At 37.2% G+C, this 23984-nt stretch overlaps 1 protein-coding gene across 1 annotated transcript; it reads left to right on the top strand.

Annotated features, from left to right (window-relative positions):
- The first annotated feature begins 22 nt into the window (after nucleotides 1-22).
- LOC135684538 (SCO-spondin) lies at nucleotides 23-22734 on the top strand. Its single transcript, XM_089115001.1, has 21 exons — nucleotides 23-86; nucleotides 658-713; nucleotides 1940-2099; nucleotides 2690-2922; nucleotides 5377-5556; nucleotides 6029-6199; nucleotides 6732-6902; nucleotides 7943-8119; nucleotides 9181-9351; nucleotides 9749-10019; nucleotides 10159-10307; nucleotides 10787-11063; nucleotides 11716-11864; nucleotides 12471-12744; nucleotides 13174-13331; nucleotides 13703-13873; nucleotides 16844-17014; nucleotides 18133-18309; nucleotides 21132-21435; nucleotides 21915-22211; nucleotides 22552-22734. Coding segments are annotated over exons 1-21 (3774 nt in total). The 5' UTR covers nucleotides 23-30; the 3' UTR covers nucleotides 22553-22734.
- Nucleotides 22735-23984: the final 1250 nt, after the last annotated feature.

Below are 23984 nucleotides of genomic sequence, written 5' to 3'. Positions count from 1 at the left end.
AACAGTGAAAATTTATAACAGAATAAATTTATGGAAACCACTCAAATTGAACTATTGGGTTATCCAAAGAAGATCACAACTGCAGGGTAAGGTTTTTCGTTGAATCTTAGAAATCAGACAACAATTTTCAATGCCAAACTTTTTTTACCTTTTTGCAAAAGGGAGATATGATATTTGACTTATTGCGCGAATAACATAAATAGCATTTACCATTTTACGTTATTTATCAGTATAACTGCATAAAATAAATAAAAACTTTTACATTAGAATATAGATTTTTTTTATAGTCAGGTATATTCCGTTAAAGATGTTGATGCAATGATAGAATCTAAGAATACAATTTTTAATCTTGGTCCCTCTAAAACATATAGCAAGTGCAATTTGCTTTTAAATGGCATCACTTTAAGGATGTGTTCAACACCATATTCCATATCAAACAATACAGCTGTAAAAAAAATTTCGGCAATTATTTGGTGAGCCCTGGATGGAAAGGTACAACAAAGCTTTGTTAAAATTAACAGACTGCAGATACAGGTTATGTAAATTAGGATACAATGAATATAACTTTATTCCAGAGATTCACGTTGATTCTCTTTCAGTGCATGGATGCCAACAAGTTTTAAATATATTAAAGTCGTTAACATATTGTTCTCATAGGATGATGCAATATCACACAATATTTCTCATAGCAGTTGCGACTGGATTAGCAAAAGGTAGGAATCATATTATTTTAAAACGTATACAGTATTGTTCAAACTTGCCTTTGACAGTTGGGCCTCTAACATAAAGCTTCGAAAAAATCATCTAAGCCCTCTAAACATTGTCTAAATAACTGTAATTTTACTTTTTTTATTTCAATTTTTTGCATTAAACATGTGCTTTTATCCTTCGACATCCACATCATTTATTGTAGAAGGGGCTTACCCAAGGGAGTGCTTATTGCTATTTTGATTTTACTAGGAGCCTTTTGGAAGGGATGCTTATTATAAAGATACATCCAGTAATTGCGGACTTACGACATGGCCTTGGCCTAAAGATGCAAGAAAACAATCACTTGCAAAACACTGTCACTACTTTTGCAAAAACTTGGCTTGAGATACCGCTAGACTGAGAAAAACATTTTTTGGTTTAATTTCATCACAATGACCTAAAGTTTGTTAAGCTACGAGCATTTTAACTAATTTTTCGTCTGTGTCCAAGTTTCTACCTTTCTCTAAATCAATTTCTTTCTTTTTTAATCACTTTTCTAATCATACCTACACCAAGCTAATGCTATTGAATGCCGATGAGAGAAATTTATTGCGTCTCTTTGGAGGTTGCACTTTGAACTAGCAATGCAAAAAGGCAGGATCAAGATTTTGCCATCATAACTACTCCCACTTCCTGCACCCTTCAACCCATTGAAAGCTAAAGAACAAAATAACTGTTATGTCTTAGTATTACTACAGATTGAGAATGACCTTGGAGTTCTTTTGCTAGGAAAGAGTTATTTCTGACATTCAATACCCAAAGGTTTTAGGTATTTTGCATTCCGCTCAACAGGGGCCTGGGCCGAATGACGTACTTTGATTGCTAAACAAGATAATTTCATCACAATCATAAGTGATAATAGAATAGCTTTCGTATGGTATTTTGAAAAAAGCCAGTGAACGAAATGAGTTTTGCCAAAAAGTTGAACACTTCTGCCGAAGCAAGTTGACACTGGTTGCAGATTGGCAAGGCGTTGTAATAAGCAGTAATATAAATTAAATGATCAACACGAGGAATGTGTAAATGTTTAGTCATGCTTATCATTGTTCACGATATTTGATATGATAGCGTCAAGGATAATCATTTTCTTTTAGAAATTTGCAAAAATTTAATAGGGTTGAGGGTACTGCAATCCTAAGCACTTAGCAATTGCTGAATCACCTGTGATGTCTCTTTTCGTGTTTATCAGGGCAAGATCACGTGACATGCAATCGCACTTACAACAAGATTGGGTGCTTCGAAGAGAAGAGCATCGTAACTACATTATTGGTTAATGATCGGGAAAGTGGCAGCGACAAGTCACAAGGACATACCATAGATTGGACAAATATCGACAAGTATCTCCATAGGTAATAGAAGCATTTTAAGTCTTTGACAGTAGTTGTTTCACAGTCTATGAAATTGAATTGTTGAGGAGATGGTGCTACTGTCTCTTCAACAATTGAGCTTTTTGTCCTCAAAAGATTTGACCCAATAGCTTTTTAAGATTCAAAAGAATGCTTTTGTGTAAAGGAGCCTCTTGATATTAATATCTTTAAGTAAAGAATGATGAATTTTAATCGACGAACTCACGCAGCTGACTTTTCCTTACCGATTTGTAGGTAACCATTATGGCAGATGTTACGTCTTATAAAAAAACTAGGCAAGGAAAAATAGGCCCCTCGTAGTTGGACTTTTTATAAATTCATCTTTCTAGATAGATACATGTATCAATTGGATATCTCTATACAGTTATTCGTTAGTATCCAAAACATCGCAGAATCAAAGTTATGCTAGAGCTTAGCCCAAGGATTTATAATTTATTTCAGGTTTATGGCAGGCTTGTTTAAAAATTTAGCCATGTTCCAACTTTTGAACCCTTTTCATGTAGTATTGACATAGTCGGCATACTTGTCAAGCTTATCACCCACAATATCTTGATAGAATTCTGTTTCTCTAGCTTAGCATGCCGATGTAAAGTAGAGGCAGAAAAGCACGGCTTCAAGTATTTCGGAATAAGATATTTTGGAGAATGCTATGGAGGCAATGCAGGGACAATTGACAATGCAAGAAGCTCAAGCAGGTGTTTCCAAGGTGCGCATTATGGCCCGTGCAATGATGAAGTTGAAGCTGAATGTGGGGGCCAAGACTTGGCAGATTATGTGTATTCGTTGAAAACAAGCGGAGAAGAAGGTATTTTTAGTGTTGTATGTGCGGTGGTGGTGTAGTGTACCCATCATTCGGATATGCCCAATCGCGGGGATGCCCTGTCAGGCTTAACAAGATATTTGACAAATTTCATCATCTTTGATTTGAGCAAATGAGGCCATCGGAGTGTAAAATCAAAGTATTACAATTTTTTTTTAAGATGAACTAGGATAAGTGTGTCAACTGTCAGCTCCTTTTGGCAAGTGTTTTGAGTCAGAAAGGCATGCGCAATACGTTCATATGTGATGCAACAAATTCAAAATTTATTAAGCAAAGGGGAGTTTTGTCATCACCGACAATCATACCCTATCATAGTTTCACATACAGTTGCCAATGCCAGAAAGTACTGGCGGTATCAGCCACTAGGCTACGGGAAAGGGTCGAAAGAAAACCTTTCAGCCCGCGCCCCTTTACTGTTAGAAATGCCACATGGAATAATGGCCAAAATTTTACAACCTCCCCCAAGCATTTTCTCATCGAGTATAGACGATATACTGAAACGATCTTGCCTATAACGGGAGGACGTGTCCATCTCGTGGTGCCGACATGGCCAGAAAATGTTAACAATTCATGACCTTTTTAAAAAGGAATAATCAAATATGAATTGAAAGTTGAAATATTGATTGTAAGCCATGGTTTCATTGATAAGAAAGTTAGGCCAAGCTTTTATTTAGACCAATTATTTTGCTGTTATTGCCTAAAGAGTGAATCAGATTCAGCATTAATGCAAAATATTTTCAGCCGAAAGAAACAGTCTATTTTTCAACTTATACTAATGATCTTGCATTTCCTGAGAAATACATTTTTCACTGCACCAAATAAAATGTTTACGTTAAGCAAAATTTATGCGCAAGATGTTTGCTGCAATGATCAAATCATGCAGAGCCTTGTTGCTGTTGGCTTATCGTTTTTATAGCAACAAAGTTTGCTGGCACGTCTCGTTTTTGTTCTTAGTAAACCTGAATCAGTTACTGAAAAACATTGGATAAAAATACTATGTTTACTGTAGTTTCCATTATATTAGCATGAATAACTAAACAATTTAATAAGAGAACTCGATACACTAAAGAAAGTTATACGATTTGCTGATATTTACAAAATCCCCAAATAAAACAAAACTTGGCATAAAAATATGTTTTGAAACAAGGACCGGCTAGGATGATGCATGAAGGTATTCAAAGATTTGATGCAGGAAAAGATATTTATGACCTATCAAGAGCTGATTGTTTTGGGTGAATAAGAGCTTTTCTTGAAAATCACAAAAATTGAGATCACAAAATCAGAAAATTATATAGGGGAAAAGTAGAAATAGCATACTTGAAAGAAAGTTTGCATAGCCAGAAAGGGCAGTCCAAAGTTTAAAAGTTTAAATGAATTTGGTGTTTCAAATTGCCATTGTTTCTATTGTTGTTGCGGTTGTTGTTGATGTTGTAAAGGGTCAGTGAAGTAAATGTCCAGAAGGAATAAAGTTCATGTCTCTTTTATAATTACCAAAAAAGACCTTCCTTTATTTAAAATTGATATTGAATAAACAAGTCTTATTTTTTAAGAACTCTTTTGGATACTAGTTTTTATCGACATGAGCAATGATACACAAATCACAAAATCTTGCATTGATAAATTTCGGACACCACTCTCTGTAAACATACTTGAAGCTTTCTTTGAAAAAAGTTACGCAGCTTTCTCGAATCCTAGCGTTTGGCACATATACCTAATTTCTATAATGCAGTGATAACCACATTTTGCAGTACATAATAAGCAAACAAGCAATAGATTATGAAATCAAAACTGCCAGCTAATTATCTAATTGATTTCCATTTCATAAAAATTGACAGAATTTTCAGCAGAATTCTGGTAAAAAAGTGGTTTTCAAATTCATTTCCTACTGAATCGGAGATGATAATGAAACTGAGTCATAAAATAAGCAAAAGAGAGAAAAGAATCTACCAATGTATAGGGTTGCGAGGTGCCACAGTTTTCTGCAGAATTCTGGTGAAAAAGTGGTTTTCAAATTCATTTTCTACTGAATCGGAGATGATAATGAAACTGAGTCATAAAATAAGCAAAAGAGAGAAAAGAATCTACCAATCGATAGGGTTGCGAGGTGCCACAGTAGGTATGAAAAACACAGACAAGATAAAAGTATATTTTAAATGTCTTTTCAGATAAGACAAAAATTATGAGTTTTTCTGAAATTCTAAACTTTACATGAAATGCTTCTATTTGATTAAGATAATTCAAAAAAATTTTCTCGGAGAATTTTTATTTCTAGCTTAACAACCACCAGCCCCCCCCCCCCCCTCCTCCCTGAGAATTCATTGGCTGCGACGCCCCTGCATTGCGCAGATGTATTTGAAGCTATAAAGCATACTAAAGCCTTTTCCGAGAGAAGAATGATGTTAGAAATGGTTAAAAAAATCTATTATTGTTAAATTGCAGATATCGACGGTGGTTATAGCGAATGGACCCAGTGGTCCCAGTGTTCACAAGAATGTGGAGGAGGAAAGATGTTCCGATCACGAGCATGCGATAACCCGGAGCCAAAAGGCCAGGGCAAAGATTGTTTTCAACTTGGGAACGACACCGAGTCTGCCAATTGCGGAACAGCTCCGTGTCCAGGTATACGCTAAACTGCAGAATAGAATTCTATAGTGAAGATTTCTAAGTACATGCTACCCTTCAGAAACGAAACGAGAAAGGAAAATCTGTGATTGCTTGAAAATCAGGTCATACGTTTTGTCCGATAATCTGGAACATTGATGATGAAGGGACCTAATTGCCATGTAATACGCGCCCCCTTCCCAACTAAACATCAGATCGTAATCTTGTCTTCAGCGTACAAATCCTTCCAATTTAAATAGCGACTTTGTACAGCATTTTCATCTTCTTCTCTAGGTGAGCGAAATTCTCTTTAGCAAGATTGTTCAATGGCTATATTGAGAAAACATGTTAAACTTCTTTCTTATAAGATGTTGGAAGTTTTGCTGACGTTTCGACTTCCGCAAGTACCACAAGAATTAAAGAAATCTTACTCACCTTGATTACAAATCCGTCTCGATTTGATCGTATCGGTGTAACGTTTCAATTTTAGTGGATGGTGGATTCACAGAATGGAGCCTCTTTGGAGAGTGCAGTAAGACATGCGGAGGAGGAATCATGACAAGGACACGTAACTGTACCAATCCCGAGCCAGCCAACGGAGGAAAGGACTGCGATGGAGCTACGGTGGAGAACAAAGCATGTAACGAGCAAGCATGTCCAGGTAACATCGTAGCAGCGAGTGATGTGACGTTGAAGAAATTTGTGAGCCTTAAAATTGTCAACATTAGGTGGTAGAAAGCCCCAGATCTGTTTTGTGCCAGATCGTATCGTATGCGCCTTCTTGTCTATGTAAGGAAAATAATCCTAATCATGCTCTTGACAAGAAACGTAAGTTAACGTGTAAGTTCAACCACATAGAAGGTGCTTATTGATGTAGATTGATAAGATGGCAATTGAGACAGCTTAAAGTGTTTGGATTCTTGGTTACGTAACAAATGCGTATGTTCTTTTGCAGCCAATAATCTGTTAGATGCAACTGTTCAATTTATATGTTAATCTTTATTGATGTACATTCGGAAGCTTTTAAATAGTATCAATTTCTATCAAAAATAGTACATATCTTGACGCTTTATCAGGACAGAAATTGTTAGAAGTTACTGATTATGTACAAATACTTTCTGAATAGGAAAATTCAGAGAATATTGACAACTAAAAGAGAAATGATAATATCTGGTGGATCAATTTTATTGCAGTTAACGGAGGATTTTCAGAATGGTCCGATTTCGGGTCATGTTCTGTGACGTGCGGTACTGGAATTCATCGCCGAGAACGATCTTGCAACAACCCACCCCCTTCAAATGGTGGGCTTGATTGCACTGGACCATACATAGAGACAAAAGAATGTGATGCCGGTGGATGTCCAAGTAAGCATTCAGCAATTTCAAACGTTTTAACTTGTTTTAAGGCGGTCCGAGATGAAGTTGCTTACTCAAGTTCAGTCCATAGCTTGAGTAAACATTCTAGTCCGCTGATTCTGCTCCCAATTAAAGGATAAGACCCGGGTTAAACAAAAACGGGTTAAAAGTTATCCGTTTCTGCGTCGCGTTCCCACTAACCCACTTGAAAAATGGATAAGTTTGATAACAGGTCTCAGAGTGGGTCAGTTTTAAGCCGGGTAAATATCTTTTGACCCACCTGTGAGTTAATGGAAACGCCAAAACCCGGATAACTTCTGACCAACTTGCAACAACAGCAACGTTTAAAGAATTGAGATGGCGCAAAGAATAAGAAAACAAAATCATCGATGTCGATGTTGCTTCCATTGGCCTAGAACGATGAAAATTGAAGGATTATTGATGCAAATACTGATTTCTCTTACAACTTTTCACCCCTAATACACTTAGTGGAAACAATCAAAACGGATTAAAAACGGGTCGAAGAAGAATGCCGTTTCCATTGACTCACTTAAAAAACGGATACTTTTTAACCCGGTTTATTTTTAACTCGGGCTAGTGGAAAGGCTGCCTAACTGTCCCATTATTCTCACAATAATTAATTTTACACCACTATCACAAAAATTAGTGTAAGGGGAAGATATCATTATTCAAAAATTTCGACAAATGTTTTTTCGCGAAAAAAAAATACCGGATATAATATTCTGGCAGCAGTTTCTCTTAAATTTTGTAAAATTTTGGCAATTATTTATAAAGTTGCTAAATTTCAAAAATTTTCTTACAACAGTTATTCTTCTGGGAAGCTATAAAAATCTTTGGTACCCCCTCCCCCTTCCCCCTGGCAACTGCTCCCCTGGTAGTTGTTTCAAGATTTGCTATTGTTTATAGCTATGTAAAGATCTTACTATGCCAAAATGGCAATTACTATGCCAAAATGGCAATGTTCATTTGAGCAATAGCGCTTTCGTTTACGATTGGATAAAGATTGAGACGTAAACATTACATTTTAGTTAACGGGGGATATGGAGAATGGAAGGCAGTAGGAGAATGCTCTAAACTCTGTGGAGAAGGAGAACAAACATTTCAGCGAGAATGCGACAACCCAATGCCTCAAAATGGTGGCGCAAACTGCTTTTCAATTGGACCTGCAGAAGAAAAACGAGTCTGCAATACACACCCATGTCCGAGTTAGTAAAGGCATTTCAAATTTGATGTTTTGCAATAAACATAACTTAAATATTGCTTATTGTTAAAAGCAATTTTATCGGATTATATTAAGCTGGAGGAAGGATCGAACCTTTCACGTTGCAAAAATTGCCACGGAAGAAAGTAGGGCTTCCTTTTCTTGTTTGTTTGCGATCTTATTTCAGAATTCTAAGCTACAATAACGTAATTAATCTTATTCAATAATTCCAAAGATACAAGTAACAGTAATTTTAAATCATTTAATTATGCAAATATTACATTTGCAGGTGGCCCTGTCTCAGTTTTCAATTAATCTCTTGAATTGAATCAGGTTTTCTGCAGATTGTATTCCGCTGGGTCCAAACCTATGGTCCAAGGGACATAAGACTGTTTAAACCAAGAGTTGCTTGGTTGGACCTGTAATGTTGCAAGTCAAGTGGACAACGTAATTTGTTTCTAAGAAGAAAAGAGGATTTTACAATAGGGTTGTCAATTGATGACGTCACAAAAATATATTTTTAGAATTTTTGAAATTTGTCCCCATAACCTGAAAGAGCATCATGAAATACCTCTGCAAAAAATCAGTTAAAATATTACGAATTGGCTGAAATATGACCAGATGAGTACAAGCTCTGGCCCTATCAAACCTCTGTAATTTGGTCTCAGTTCATAACTTTATTAACTGAGCCAAAATAACAGTAATCCGTTGGCGAACTGAAAATCTTCCATTGACCATAGGACACCCAATTTTTGACAAATTTAACTGATTTGGCATACAAGGGAGTATTTCATGGTGTTCTTTCATGTTATGTGGTCAAAATTCGAAAATTCTAAAAATACGTCACACTTGAAAGCTCTATTATATTCTTAATAAGCAAGTAGTTTTTACACTGCTGGTTGAAAAATGTGTATTTCTTTAAACAATTGTTACATGTTTCATGCTTAATGCGATCATCAGGCAAAAGCAAAGCAAGATAGGTGCTAGATCACTGAGAAGAGCTGATAGTCCCTGGCTGGTCGATGCCAGACCTATTAGAATTTAAGTGATTGGTTTGAATTTTAGTTGACGGCGGATTCTCTGAATGGTCTCGGTTTAGCAACTGCAGTGTTTCATGTGGCATTGGCTTCAAGTACAGAAGCAGACAGTGCAATAACCCCGCCCCTGAGAACGGTGGCAAAGACTGTGAAGGAGAGCTTACTGAAGCAGCCGAGTGCAATCCCATCCATTGCAAAGGTAACTGTCAGGTATCATTTATGTTACGATCATAAAAACATTAATCTTATGAAGTTTTTCAATTCGATTGATATGGTTGTGGCTATTAAAGCATTACATCAAACAAGCACTCTTACTTATGGTACTAGAGCTACGAAGTGCTGGTGCGTTGTGGGTAATGTGAAGATACCCAGGGTTGTACAATCAATTTGCATCGTCAATCTTCAATGCAAGTAAACGCTTTGAGGTGTTCGTAATTTCTGCCACTTAGGCCTAATTAGAATTCTCATTAAATTATTAACAAAATGCCCATTAGAAATTGTTATTTTCACTAAGAGAAGAGGGTTATTGAATGCTACATACAATGTCAATGTTAGTAATTCAAGCTTTTTGGCGACAACTGTGCACCATTTTGTAGGCAATCTGGCATATCACAAGTCAACGAAACAATCCTCGACCTTATATGGTGGTGATCCATCGCGAGCCACTGATGGCATCAAAACCGCAAACTTCGGGAATAACTCGTGTACCCTTACAAGGAGGGAAATAGTGCCATGGTGGAGAGTGGATTTGGGTGCACGTCATCGAATTGGAAACATCAGAATCACAAACAGAGGTGACTGTTGTGCCAGCAGACTTAAAAGGATTGACATCAGAGTGAACGATGCTGACAATCTGGATGGAGAGTTGTACGTTGATTCTGATTTTCGGAATCAGGGTTTTTATTTTGGCATTTACTTGCTCAAATTGCATTTAGATATAGCGTTTATTAAATGTATCATAGGCCAAAACGGGCATATTTCTAACAGCTTGTTTTGTTCTTCCTAGATGCACACATTACCCAGGAACCTTTGGTGCTGGTGAAACGAAGACCTTGTACTGCAAAACTCCTTTAAAAGGCCAGTACGTCTACGTATGGCTGAAAGGAGAAGACCATTTAACCCTCTGCGAAGTCGAAGTTTTCTCACCTGACCCAAGTATGACTCCTTACTATTTCTTAGTAAGACCCAAATGTGATTGACACACTTTATTGTGATTGACAGATGGAGATTATCCAACGATTGCATTTGCGACAATTTTACTGGGGGAAGATGGATATTTCGTTCTTTAATGAGGTAGCTCTAGGTCAAATCCTTCACTAGCCCTCAGTTGGTGCACCTCCTCCTCTGACTATCTCAAGACAAGCTTTTTGGGTCACTGTAGAAAACAACAGCCCCGCCTCAAGTAGCTTGTCCCAAAAGCATTGTTATAAATTATTACTAATTTATGTACATAGTGAATATTACGTCCGGCTTAACCTCTGTCTCCAAATGCATGCATTACACCATCACCCCGCCCCCTAGCCCCACCCCCAGCCAAATATTTTCATTATAGAAATTTTTGGTATAATGCATTGCTTTTGTTTATGTTTACATTTACCACTAATCTGATTCCTTTTTTTGAATATTTTTCGTAGCTAATCTCGCTCGTGGAAAACCAAGCAAGCAATCGTCAACAGCAATCGGCGGGCCATCTTCAGGAGCCGTCGATGGCAATAAGGACAGTAATTTTAGACACGGGTCGTGCACGCAAACGCTGAAAGAGCACAATCCTTGGTGGAGGGTTGATCTTGGTGCCACAGAGCCGGTGGGTGAAATTGCAATAACAAACAGAGGCGATTGTTGCTCAGACAAGCTTCGCAATGTAGAAATAAGAGTTGGTAACAACACAGAAGGGCCATCCAAAAACCAAATGTAAGTATTGAGAGTAGCTATTAGGATAGCCATATGTTCACACAGGTATCCAAATTTTGATATAAATAACAATCAAGCCATTAATTCATGCAAAGTCGTTAAAATTTCGTTCATTTTAGAATAACCACCAAACGAACACCTATAGCCATGGATATGTATTTCTGCCTTTTCAATTCTGGACTGTGGTCAAGAAATGACATTGCTTCTAATAAAAGCACAGAATTTATGCACTTTTCAAGCAACATAAGTTTCTCTTATTCTTAGAATCAAGAAAAGTATTTATTAATACGATAATTTCTCTGAAATTTGACTCAACTACATACAATATAGAGAGATACAGCACTTTCTGTCGATTTGAAACTTTAGGATAATTTTCTATGTTGCAATGCACCAAATATCTGTTAGAAAAAGTTCGTTTATTCAGGCTTACATTTTTAATCATAGACAAATTATATATATTGTGTTGTAAAGTTGTCAATTCTTTGGAATTTAGAAATTGTATTTGCATTGTTTGCAAGCTGTGTTCTGTGCAAGTTATTCAGTGCAATCTAAAAACAATGTCAAAACCAGTATGACTGCAACCAATGAAAAGAGGTTTCATTGAATCTTCAAAATATGTCAAGCTACGTTCAGAATTGATTTCTCTGTATAGGTGCATTTACAACCATGGAGCTGTAGGAAGTGGAGAAAGAAGAACGTTTTACTGTGAAAATGTAATCACTGGAAGATTTGTTTACATTACACTGAGGGCAGAAGAGCAATTGACTTTATGCGAAGTTGAAGTTTTCAAAGCTAATCTTGGTAAAGTATACATACATATGTGATGATATTATCTTACCCCAGTATGTTTATTTACACTGTCGTGAGCTGTTACTTTAGTTTTACGCAAAATGAGCAACTAGTGTTTGCTAGCTCGATATTAAGCTAATGACGCCCTGGTATTCGGCTGTCCTTATTTCTTAGTTTAGTCTTGACTTGGTCTTGCAGACATGACACACGACAAAGCCAAATAAATTGATTTGGTGGTATGCAAATGTAAAAATTACGTAGAAAAAGTTGGAAGAAAACGATCTTCCTCCTCAATTTAAACATTGACATTATTTCGATGCACAATTTCACCTGAAGAAAAAAGTCAGCGCTTTTACCCCCGTAAGGCCCCGTAATTTTTTTCATCTAAGGTGCAAGTCGTTAGAGATTTTAGGAAACATCAAAATGCTTTGTGTTGAATATTCATTAATTATGTGCCGTTATAATTACAGAGATTCTATTCATCTAAGCATCTCACAAATTTTATTTATAAAAAGATTCAAGAAAATTCAGAGCTTGCAACGAAGAAGTTACAAAATTATTGTATCCCTATAAAACTATAGTAGAGGCTGCAAATGATATAAAAATTTTAAAATCCAGAAAACTATGCAAGAGGAAAACCAACTCGCCAGTCATCTACAAGTCATAATGGGTTATCGGAAAGAGCAGTTGATGGCAACCCGCATTCAAACTACGGAGAAGGGTCGTGTACACACACTAATAGAGAGCCTGGAGCCTGGTGGCGAGTGGACCTTCTCGCTTCGAAAACAGTAGGCAAGATTGCTATTGTAAACAGAGCAGACTGTTGTTCGAAGCGTCTGAAACAGGTTGAAATCAGAGTTGGGGAGACAGACTCACCAGATAAGAACACGCTGTACGTGATATAACTTTTCATATTTAAAATTGCCTTCTCTTTTGGATTTTCAAATCTTTTTAATTTTTAAGCGACCAATCGTATGAATGTTTTAAAGGGCATATGTCGCATTAGCAGTTGGCTAATAAAACAAATGCGTTTGGAGTGGGATTCCATTGTTTCGTGACTATTCATTTCTTCTTAATTAATTTTTACTTTTTACTCGATTCTATGCTTTGTATTAAACAAAAGAGTTGATTGTATTGCATTAGCCAATCATGTTCACGACACATGCCCTTTAAATGTCAGCAGCTATGCAAGTTTTTGTCCAATACCTAGCATTGATTGAAATCCTGATACATTTTTTCGCATTCTGTTGCAATGTTTAATCGACAGTTTCTTCTGCTGCTTCATGATGTTTCATTTTCTCCTTAAAATTATTCATTTTAGATGCCACTACCACGAGCTACCATTTTTACCAGGGATCAAAACCTTTATCCACTGCTCAAAACCAACTAATGGGAGATATGTTTTTATAAAGCTGAAAGGAAGTGACCATTTAACGCTATGTGAAGTCGAAGTCTACGCTTTGAAACCAGGCGAGAAGGGTATGGCAAAACGTTTTCATCGGTTTTTGCAAGTTAGGCCAAATCATAAGTTCCGATACGACGATGTAGGGTCTTAAATATTGCATATCTGTTGGGTGGACAAACAATGAAATGGAATATGATATGATTGAAATAGTGACTGGAAACGATATATTTAGAGGCAGGAACGTAATATTAAGCAAGAGAGATATTGCAGAGACAGGACAAATTTCATTGCATCGTCCATTGAAAATTGAGAACGACACGTTACCAGACCAGCTAGATATAACAGCTATTACCGTCTGTATAACAGCTAGATAGCACAGAAATATATTAATGTTGTAACATGGTTTTAGCAAGTTCAATGCAAACAGTGATCTTCTTCATTTCAGTTGATGGTGGTTTGACTCCATGGTCAGAATTTAGTGCTTGCAGTGCTAGTTGCGGTGGGGGTGCTCAATATAGTACAAGAAGTTGCACCAACCCCTACCCCGCAAATGGGGGCATTGGTTGCGTTGGAGATACACGGAGGTCTAGCGCTTGCAATACCCACAGCTGCCCAGGTATCGTTTTTCACTTTTAAAAGAGAAATGAAGCCAAAGCAGCATTACTCAGGTTCCTATGGATAGGGGTGTCACCACGGGGGTTTGGGAGAATGAAACACCCTACAAGAGTCGTGAAGCGGCCCTTTACTCGGCAGACACGGCATTTTTATGCTTACTCGGCAAATTTGGTTGTCAGCATAAATTAGAAAAATTAATGAAAATTAGTAGAATGTTTGACTGTGATAATTTCAGTTTGATTCACCGCAGCACGTTCTTGTAACTGCACGACTTATGCTATCCAAAAACATATGGTTCCTATTCTGTTTGAATGTTCGAATGAAGAAAGTTTTGTGATGATGTAAAGGGCGCTTCAAAAGTTTCGCAAAGAAAGCTTAAAGGTTAGGAATGAACGGAGTGGGTTTTAAAACATGGATCAAAAAATGCTATTTACACTGACATTTGTAAATTCATTTATCTACACTGTAATTTTTTTCAAGAATCACAACGATAACAATATTGAATTTTAAATAATATCCATTGAGACAAAAGCAGATTTTCAAAAATTAATAGATGGGGAAGAGGGTCCCTTCAATATTTGACCACGGTTGGAGTACGCTCTTATTTGATATAAATTGAAAAATCTCCTACTCAGCAACTTGACATTGGACACGCCCTAAATAAATTTTCCAGCGCCGCTTCTGCCTATGGGGCGCAGGAAAATGGCTTGCGATTGGATAATTCTAAAGGGGCTAGGAGAATAGTCATACTTCGTTATTATTTCAAAGTCAATTTAAAAATAGGGACTGCAGAAGTTGAGATGTAATGGGCTAAGAGTTCTAAGGGTGATATGGGGCTAAGGTGGCTAAGGAGGCTGTAATATAGGTACTTATTTCATTTTAGGTCAGTCTTGCGTTTATGCTTATATTTGTTCATGCTTCTATTTGATTAGGATATATTAGCGTGTCGCGCTTTAGTTTTTCATGTTTTCCGGTATAGTAATATTTTACATGCCCTTTTGCTCTACAAAGTTCCCCCGCGTATCCTAATATATCTAACACCTCCTACTAGTTCATTTACGTTTTGCACGATAGATACCGACAATAACACCGGCAATTATTGATATTAGTTTGCTATATTGTAATGCTGTTATATAAAGTAGAGTACGGAGAAACAGAGTTAGTTAGTTAGTTAGAGAGAGAAGCGTGGTGCTTGCGAAAGGCCACTGCTATCAAACATGTAGACACTAACTCACACACACACAAAGAACTGTCATGGATGGAAAGGCTAAGAGAGGGCTGATGGCATTCAACCCGAGTGGCTTGTGAAAGCACTCGAGGTTTCGTTTCATATAAATATATAATTTAATGGCGTAACAGTGCTTGTGAAAGGCTGTTTAGTACCTAAGTTTCGATATTGTGTAAAAGAACGTCTTAGCTTTGGATGGAATAAAAGGAATTGATTTTGTGTGTCAAAACGTGTCGTTTATTCGCTCGGTCAATCGCTCAAACAACGAATGGTGTCAGAAGTTTTACAAATATATATACCAGCAGCAAATTTTACAATGGTGACAGGAGTGGGATTATATGGTGCTGGAAACAGACCAGAACCCAGATTCACGAATCAGTTTAGGACATGTACCTCAAGATGGAAGGCGATGAACAACTGTTCACGAAACGACAGTTCGAACACCCTGCATACCATCCAGAGATGCATAGTCAAACCCAGTAGCTGGCAAATATCTCAATCACCGGACTTGTCGATTTCTATTTTATGGACACAAAATATTCATTGGACGTTTAATTAATTTTTCATTAGATTCACTTTAAGAATCGAGGACGATTCATTTTCCTTGATAGGGAGGTATGTAATATAGGTACTTATTTCATTTTAGGTCAGTCTTGCGTTTATGCTTATATTTGTTCATGCTTCTATTTGATTAGGATATATTAGCGTGTCGCGCTTTAGTTTTTCATGTTTTCCGGTATAGTAATATTTTACATGCCCTTTTGCTCTACAAAGTTCCCCCGCGTATCCAAATATATCTAACACCTCCTACTAGTTCATTTACGTTTTGCACGATAGATACCGACAATAACACCGGCAATTATTGATATTAGTTTGCTATATTGTAATGCTGTTATATAAAGTAGAGTACGGAGAAACAGAGTTAGTTAGTTAGTTAGAGAGAGAAGCGTGGTGCTTGCGATAGGCCACTGCTATCAAACATGTAGACACTAACTCACACACACACAAAGAACTGTCATGGATGGAAAGGCTAAGAGAGGGCTGATGGCATTCAACCCGAGTGGCTTGTGAAAGCACTCGAGGTTTCGTTTCATATAAATATATAATTTAATGGCGTAACAGTGCTTGTGAAAGGCTGTTTAGTACCTAAGTTTCGATATTGTGTAAAAGAACGTCTTAGCTTTGGATGGAATAAAAGGAATTGATTTTGTGTGTCAAAACGTGTCGTTTATTCGCTCGGTCAATCGCTCAAACAACGAATGGTGTCAGAAGTTTTACAAATATATATACCAGCAGCAAATTTTACAAGGCTAAGGTGGCTAAGGAGGCTAAGGTGGCTAAGGTGGCTAAGGAGGCTAAGGAGGCTAAGGAGGCTAAGGAGGCTTAGAAGGGTAAAAGGCTTAGTCTCTGATAATTTCAAAAAATTATTTAAAATCATACAATTAAACATTTTTCTCTAAATTTCTGCAATTTTAAAAACGTTTGGACCAAATCCCCCAGCCCATAATCCGTGATTTGCTCCGCAGTAGAGATCCCGTATCCTTTCTTTCCTGTGGCTAATCTGTTGCATAATATATTTTTGACTTGAAAGTAGATAGTGAATTTCATATTGCTTTTTATCAAGGAAGGCTTTTAGAACTTTGATTACATTTTATTTCAATAGCTTTTTAGAATGATAAATATATTATGTTTCTTTAGTTACTGCAAGTTTGATTCTATCATGTTTGTGAATTTTTCTTTCAGTAAATGGTGGATTTTCCGAATGGTCTTCTTGGGGTAAATGCAACGCACAATGCGGAGCAGGACAGCAGTACAGAACACGGTCATGTAATAACCCATCTCCAAGCCATGGGGGATTCCCATGTAGAGGAGTTAGAAAGCAGCCCAGACCATGTCAGTCTCGTCCCTGCCCAGGCAAGATTTTCCTTTATTTATATAGAACTACAATTCATTTTAATTTTTCATAGCTTATCTACTTCAAGATATTGAAATCATTCTGTTGTCCCAGTATAATTAAAAAGATTCAAGGCAAATCATTCTATCAAACTTATGTTTTAAACGAAGGCAAGTTTTCAAGATTTGGCAAATCTCTTGTCTTGACATCTTTGCATGGTTTGGGAAATGAATAAATGCAGGACAACAGAGTTTAAATGTGATAATAATACCAAAAAAATTGTAGAATCATTAAATTTGAACCGCATAACCTAAAAAATATTATGACGAATGTGCAAAATCAACTAAGTTTGCTTCTCTGAGATATGGCCGCACGACCACAAGATCTTTTCCCATTAAACTACTGTAATTTGGTCTAGGTTATGTAATCTATGAACTGACGAAAACAAAAGTAACTTTTTAGTTCAAGTTTTGTTCAACTTAGATTTGGCTACATTTGCTAATCATAAATAGTGCGCCAAAATATACTGTGTGACAACAATTTCAAGATCGTCGGGCCATCAGGGGCGTCTTTTCATTTAGGTGTTTCGGAATCTGTCTACATGAAAACAAAGAATCACGACTTGTGTAGCAGAAAGAGTTCGCTCGGACTCTCTAACTAGGAGAGATTCCAGCGGGGCTATGATTGGCCAAAAACACGAACCAATCAAACACTCTGTTTGTCCTCTCACATTACCTTCGAAACAAATCTGGATAAAATTTTCTGCCTACCTTTGGACATAACCTGACGAGTGTCAGACAAAAAGTACTTTAGTTAGAATATCGTGTTTCGTACGTAAATTTCAAATGTTCCAAAGCTGTAATAAATCTAAAGTATCATGTTCATCTGAATGAAAAAAGGTTTTCTTTGAAATGTTTTATAAAGGTCATATGTGAAAGAACTATTTTGAGAAAAACAGATAAGATTGATGATACTGCAATGGAACTGAAATACTGGGTTTGAAAGGCTAAAACCCACTATGTAATTACTTATTTCTTTTGCTTTCATAACATATGACTTAGTTTAACAGACCAAAGCGAGGCAAGATACAATCATGTGGCTTCTTTTCAATAAATTAAAATTCCTTTTCTGATTACAGTGGATGGCGGGTATGGTCCTTGGACGCGTTATAAGCAGTGTAGCGTTACATGCGGTCTCGGGTTCCAAGTGCGTACTCGCGAATGTAACAACCCAAAACCTGCGCATGGAGGAAAGAGCTGCAAAAGACTGGGAACGACTTTTGAAATGAAGTATTGCAGAAGGCCTAGATGCCCAAGTAAGTGTTGGCTTGAATTGTTCTTGCGTCAAAGCGCTGCATCACAAGATGAAGTTGGGTGTAGACAGAGATTGATTACGGGTCTTAGATGTAAAGGATGCTTCGAAGTGAAGGCTTAGCAAAATACGCATTCTTTTATAAGCACTGTGACTGTGCTGGTACTGGCAGGGGTGGCGCTAGAGACAAACCTTCAAGGTGCCGAAGTTTATATTCTCCGTAACTGCCGACGCTGGATGTGTCAAATTGCCGACAGAAAAAAAATTCGATTTGCCCCATACAGCAGGCAGGGCCGTCGCGAGGCAAGCCTCGTTTGGGGGGGGGTGTGGAATGCAAATTTACCTGATTAAAAAATTATTGCCTGAAACTTTTTAGCTGGTGTCACAAACCTCTGCAATACATTTTGTCAATCTAACTCTGTATGATGATAACCGACTTCCCTAATAGTCTTGTCAAATCTCTATATCGGGACGGGCAAAATATATAGTTACTACCTGAGGCGGCACCATGGTTGCCGCGGAAGGGACAGGAAATTTTCGAATTGTGATGCTTCTAGTTCCCTGGAAAATGCACTCTTTGAAGCAGATTTCACTAAAGCAATCCTCCTAATCCTATTGAAAACTATTGTCTTTTTGCAAAACTTTTTTACAGCAGATAAAAACAACAATTTCGCCGTGGTCTTGAAAAATACCAGGTTGTCAATTACTTTTAAATTTAGATCTCTCTCTCCATCTTAGCATGCCTTATGAATGTTAAGAAAAATCTGGAGCTCATAGTGAATTGCAGTTGACGCTTCTACTGAGAAACTTTAGGAGAAATGGACACGAGGCACAATTTTACCTAAGATTGCTTGATCCTTTATTGATTTTATGACAGGAAGGTCTCTGAAATACCTAAAGCGTTTCTTCCACCGAGCGGATTTTACCTGAAATTCCCTATTGAGATACTATTGGGGTGGGTGTGACAACCCCCAGTCGCGACGCCCCTGAGCAGCACCTCCAATGAAGGGGCACCAATAAAGAGCATTTTTCCAAAAGCAAGCAAGCATATAGAGCAAGCAATAAAGCATTTTTACAAAATCGTTTGTTGTGGGTGCAAAATTCTCCCTCCCCGCTCCCACTTTCCAACCTGTGTCGGAGTCCACGAGATTTTCTCGGCAATTTGTGCCTTGTAAGAAACTTAATGCGCAAATATTGCCTATTGTTGAATTTTTCTTCCTATCTATGTTGGAAGAAGTTAATCGACGGTTTTCTCTAAACCATTTGTTTGTTGCGAGCTATGCGGTGAACAATGCTATTGAAAAATAGTTGACGAAAAAGGACAAAAAGTGCTTTTTGAAAAATTTATTACGCAAAATGTGCTCATGATCGAAATGTTTTCATTGGCAATAATAATGTCTTGAAACGAAAAGAGAATCCCTTAAGAAGAAAATTCATTAAAGACTTTATTTATGACAGCGTGATTTTGCTGTTGTTAGGGTAAATTTCCTTGAAACGGTCCAAAACATGATCCAAATCAAGCATCTCTGCACGTTTCGCATGAATTCCAAGCAGCAACAGGGATTTCAACCGAGAGGAGCACGATGGTATTGTGGGTCATGCGAAGGAGCACCATGAAATTAAGTCACAGCTTTCACGGAAGCGACAGGATATAATGCCACTATGACAGTAATATTGCCGAAGAAAAGCCATTGAGAAAACCATAAACCAGCCAGTGCAGTTTTCTCCTCGATTATTTATGTCATTAAAACAACATGTAAATCGGGTGACATCCATCAAGTGCCGACGGTATTGAGAAAGCAAAAATTGATTGGCTGCCGACGGGGGGGCTAACAAAAATCTAGGGGGGGCTAAAGCCCCCCCTTGCCCCCCCATGCCGCCACTCCTGGGTACTGGTGATTAGCACAATTTTCATAGTATGCTGGTTTGCGTTTGAAATACTTTAAATTCTCTTTTAAACCCCCCGGGATGTATTGTTTTTCAGCACTTTGAAGGAGGCTTATTAGACAGGGGGACCAAACTGAGAGGAGCTTAAGAAAGTTTTTGTAATAAAAGCCATTTATGACGGTAAACTAATTTTTTTATTTGCGAAATAAAAAACATCAAATCAGCTTTCTATAGGTATCTATAAAATTGTCATCGTCATCGTCATCAATGTCGCCTTCTGAATCGAGCATTCGAAAAAGTCGACTTCATCCCTCCTAATACCAACGGCGGGGGATTTTGGTAAAAGGCTCTCACATGACCCGTGCTTAATGCACATCAGATCAAATCTTTGTCTTCGGATCTGTCATGACTGGAAGAGAGATTGTGTGAATTTTAACTTGATGCGAAGTATTGAACGACCAATGGATAAAATGAAAATCTGTTTTTTATCAAGTTTACTTTAATTTACTCAAGTTTATTTCGGCATCAGTGAATTTTTTTTAGAGGGGGGATGGGTGAATTGAGAAGAGGGCTAGTTTGAGAGGGGGACTAATTAAATTTTTCCTTCTGAAAATGGGGGCTAATAAGAGAGGGGGCTTAATTGAAAGGGAGGCTTAAAAGGGAATTTACGGTAGGTCATTTATCTAAATTTCAAAAGTCAGATGAAGAGAACTCTTAGGAAAGACAGATTTAAGATAGTTTATGGGAATCATGATTTTGCTAAAACAGGCCTTCAGAGTGGATTCATTTCTAGTGAAGTTTATGACATCGAAAATTTAGCTTATGCTCTCCATTGATAATTACCTGCAAAAACTAGCACAGGCATTAATGCTTGGAATGTACTAAAATGTGGAATTTGGACTGAAATACAAAACCAATTTCATCTTTTGCATTCATTAGTGCCAGTTTCACCACCCTTCTATCACCGCGTTTGTGAGCATGGCACACTGAACATCGCATGTCCTGTTGGCAGCAACATTCGAATAATGCGTGCATTGTACGGACGAACAACAAGAGCATACTGCAAGCGTGGCTGGTGGACCAATTTTTACCACAGAAACTGCAGAGCGAGAAGATCGAATAGGATAGTGAAAAGCCGGTGCAACAGGAAGACAGCATGCTCAGTTCCAGCTAAGAACTGGCTTTTTGGTGACCCATGTTTTGGTACATTCAAGTACCTTGAAGTTGTATACAGATGCTTTGGGTATGATACTATGATATGCAAAAAAACATTCTATCACCATGCTTTTGCTTCACAGATGATTCTGCAAAATCTTAGTTATATATTAGAGGCCAAAAAGCTATTAAATGCGAATCAACGACCCTATGATTATCAATAATATCAATTAATTCTTTGAAAGTGAGTCATATCTTAGAATTGAGAGAAACTCGTTCAACTTCACTCGTTTTGTATCAATGACACCTCGCTATTTTTGGTGCTAATTTTATTGCAATTTTTTTCAATCATGATGCAAGTATAAAATTCTTTCTTTCACAAACTACAGTCTATAAAAAAAGGTGTGTAGGCTTTTCTTCAATTTTCATTGCTTGCAGTCAATATTTTCTACTAGTTTTTAATCCCCTTAGTTTCTGAGCCTTTAAACGTTTGGACTCGTTTGGAACAAACTGCAATACATCGACAAACTTGTTGCCGTTCATACAAAATTACCCCTTATTTTGTAGAGCCTCTGCACCACATTTCAATGTACGGATATGCGAGCACATGAACAAAGTGATATCTTGCCCATTTGGACGGCGATTGAAAATAGATTATGCCATGTATGGGCGTCTGAGCCGTCGACACTGCTCAACGTACGCTCCCAACTTAATCACTAACTGCAGCGCAACAAGTAGCCTTGTGAAAACAAAGGCAATGTGTGATGATAGAACGTGGTGCGTTCTAAGTGCAAGGAACGGCGTTTACGGTGATCCATGCGTCGGAGTCTACAAATACCTGAACGTTCGCTACCGATGTATCTGGTCAGTCAATCATAATTTTAATTTTTTCTTTACACTTTTGGTTTGCTTTTCTATCAAACCTTTTGCTATTTACTTATATCTTCTGGAAACATTTATGGAAGGGATATATTGAAAAACAGGCTAGAAATACAATGATTGCTAAAATTACTTGGAACGCCAAACGACATAATATCTATCTGCTTTTGTTACGCTAAATCTTTTAGGCTGGCAATAATTTTAAATTATAAAAAACTCCTTTCAGCCCTAACTAGATATGTTATTTACAAACCTTTTTCGCTCGTGTGTTCTTTTGGTAGCCTAGCCTTAGTAAACCATTAATACAGCATTATTTTTCTTGTAGATTGCAGCAATGCCCAAATGACGTTAACATTATAATAAACAGTTTGCATTTTTGAATTAAAACATTAAGGTTCAATGATAATTCTAATGGTTAACAAACATTGGGGTGATTTTGTAAATGATTGGTTAATAAGTCAAGCTACTGTAATTACCACGATTTAATAAAAGCATAATCAACAAATTATGTCACAATTTCATGTATATGTCACACCTCATAGTTTTCTGTGCAATCGAACAAACAGACAGGAGTTCATTGTATAGTTTCTCCTATGCAACCCAAGTTCTCTGCTCACCCTAAATTTTTTAAATCAAAATAGATGTTTTTTTCTTGAGTCTAAGTAACTTTGCTTTAGTGATAATTTCAGCAACTTTCTTCGGTGGCCAATTGCAGTGTGATGCAGACGAATGACGTCATAAAAATCTATTCTTGGAATTTTATAATTTTTACCGCATATCTAGAAAAGCACAATAAAATGGGGTTTCCCTATGGCTCCAAATAAGTCCGTTACGCCAGTGCCCCCAATCCCGCCAACAGCATAAAAAATCCTTGCTGTCAAAACAAGAAATCGATCAAGCCAATCATATAGCCTCTGTTCCATTCTCAAATATCTCTCTAATATCATTTTTCTTGATCGTCAGTTACAACACGGGCTCTCAGTTTCGACAAATAGGGGGTAAGGATCCGAATGGCAGTCTAACTCGCTTTTTATAAGTACAAAGGTCGATGTCGAGTACTCCAGTTTCTTAATGCTCTGGAATTTTAATACTCATTGTTTCTTAAGAGTTTCCTAATTATGCCATGCAGGGCCTATCTTAATGTGCAGTATTACACATTTTGTGCAGTATTAATTTAAAAACGTGCAGTATTGATTTCGAAAATGTGCAGTATTCAATTTTGGGATTTGTTAAAATGTCTATTTGCGGCTATTCCAGATTCCTGCTTTGTTCACAAAATTTGAATTTTCCCCCTCAGTTCGATATAGATGTCATGTATCGTAAATATCGTATGACCATCGGAAAGACTCTCTTATCAAAACTAAAAAACGAAATGAAATGCCCAGAAATTTCCAAAAATTGCAACAACAAAATTTTCTATAAAAAAAAAATTCTAAATGTGCAGTATTAAAAATTTCTTAAAAGAGGCCCTTATGTCATGAATGATAATGTTATGAATGTTCGTGACCTTTTTTATCACGCCAAGAGATTCGCTTCTGTTTTGATGCTCTATCTAGATGTGGAAAGTATATTTGTGTCCCTTATGTCCCAAATTCTAGGCCAACCGGGCAGTCATGTTCTTGGATTTTACAAAGTTTTGTTATTCTCAGTTTTATCACGATTTAATAGTTTCTTAGTTTTTTGCTTCGAGCACTGAAGTTTCTTGATTTTTTCTGGCTGTCCAGTACTCGTTTCTTACAGCCACTTTTCCTATAAAAA

The sequence above is a fragment of the Rhopilema esculentum genome, chromosome 21 (genome assembly GCF_057945365.1).
Source record: "Rhopilema esculentum isolate cy_ngs chromosome 21, ASM5794536v1, whole genome shotgun sequence".
Taxonomy (NCBI): Eukaryota; Metazoa; Cnidaria; class Scyphozoa; order Rhizostomeae; family Rhizostomatidae; genus Rhopilema; species Rhopilema esculentum.
Note: the sequence above shows the minus strand (reverse complement) of the source record. Positions and strands in the feature narration are given on the sequence as shown.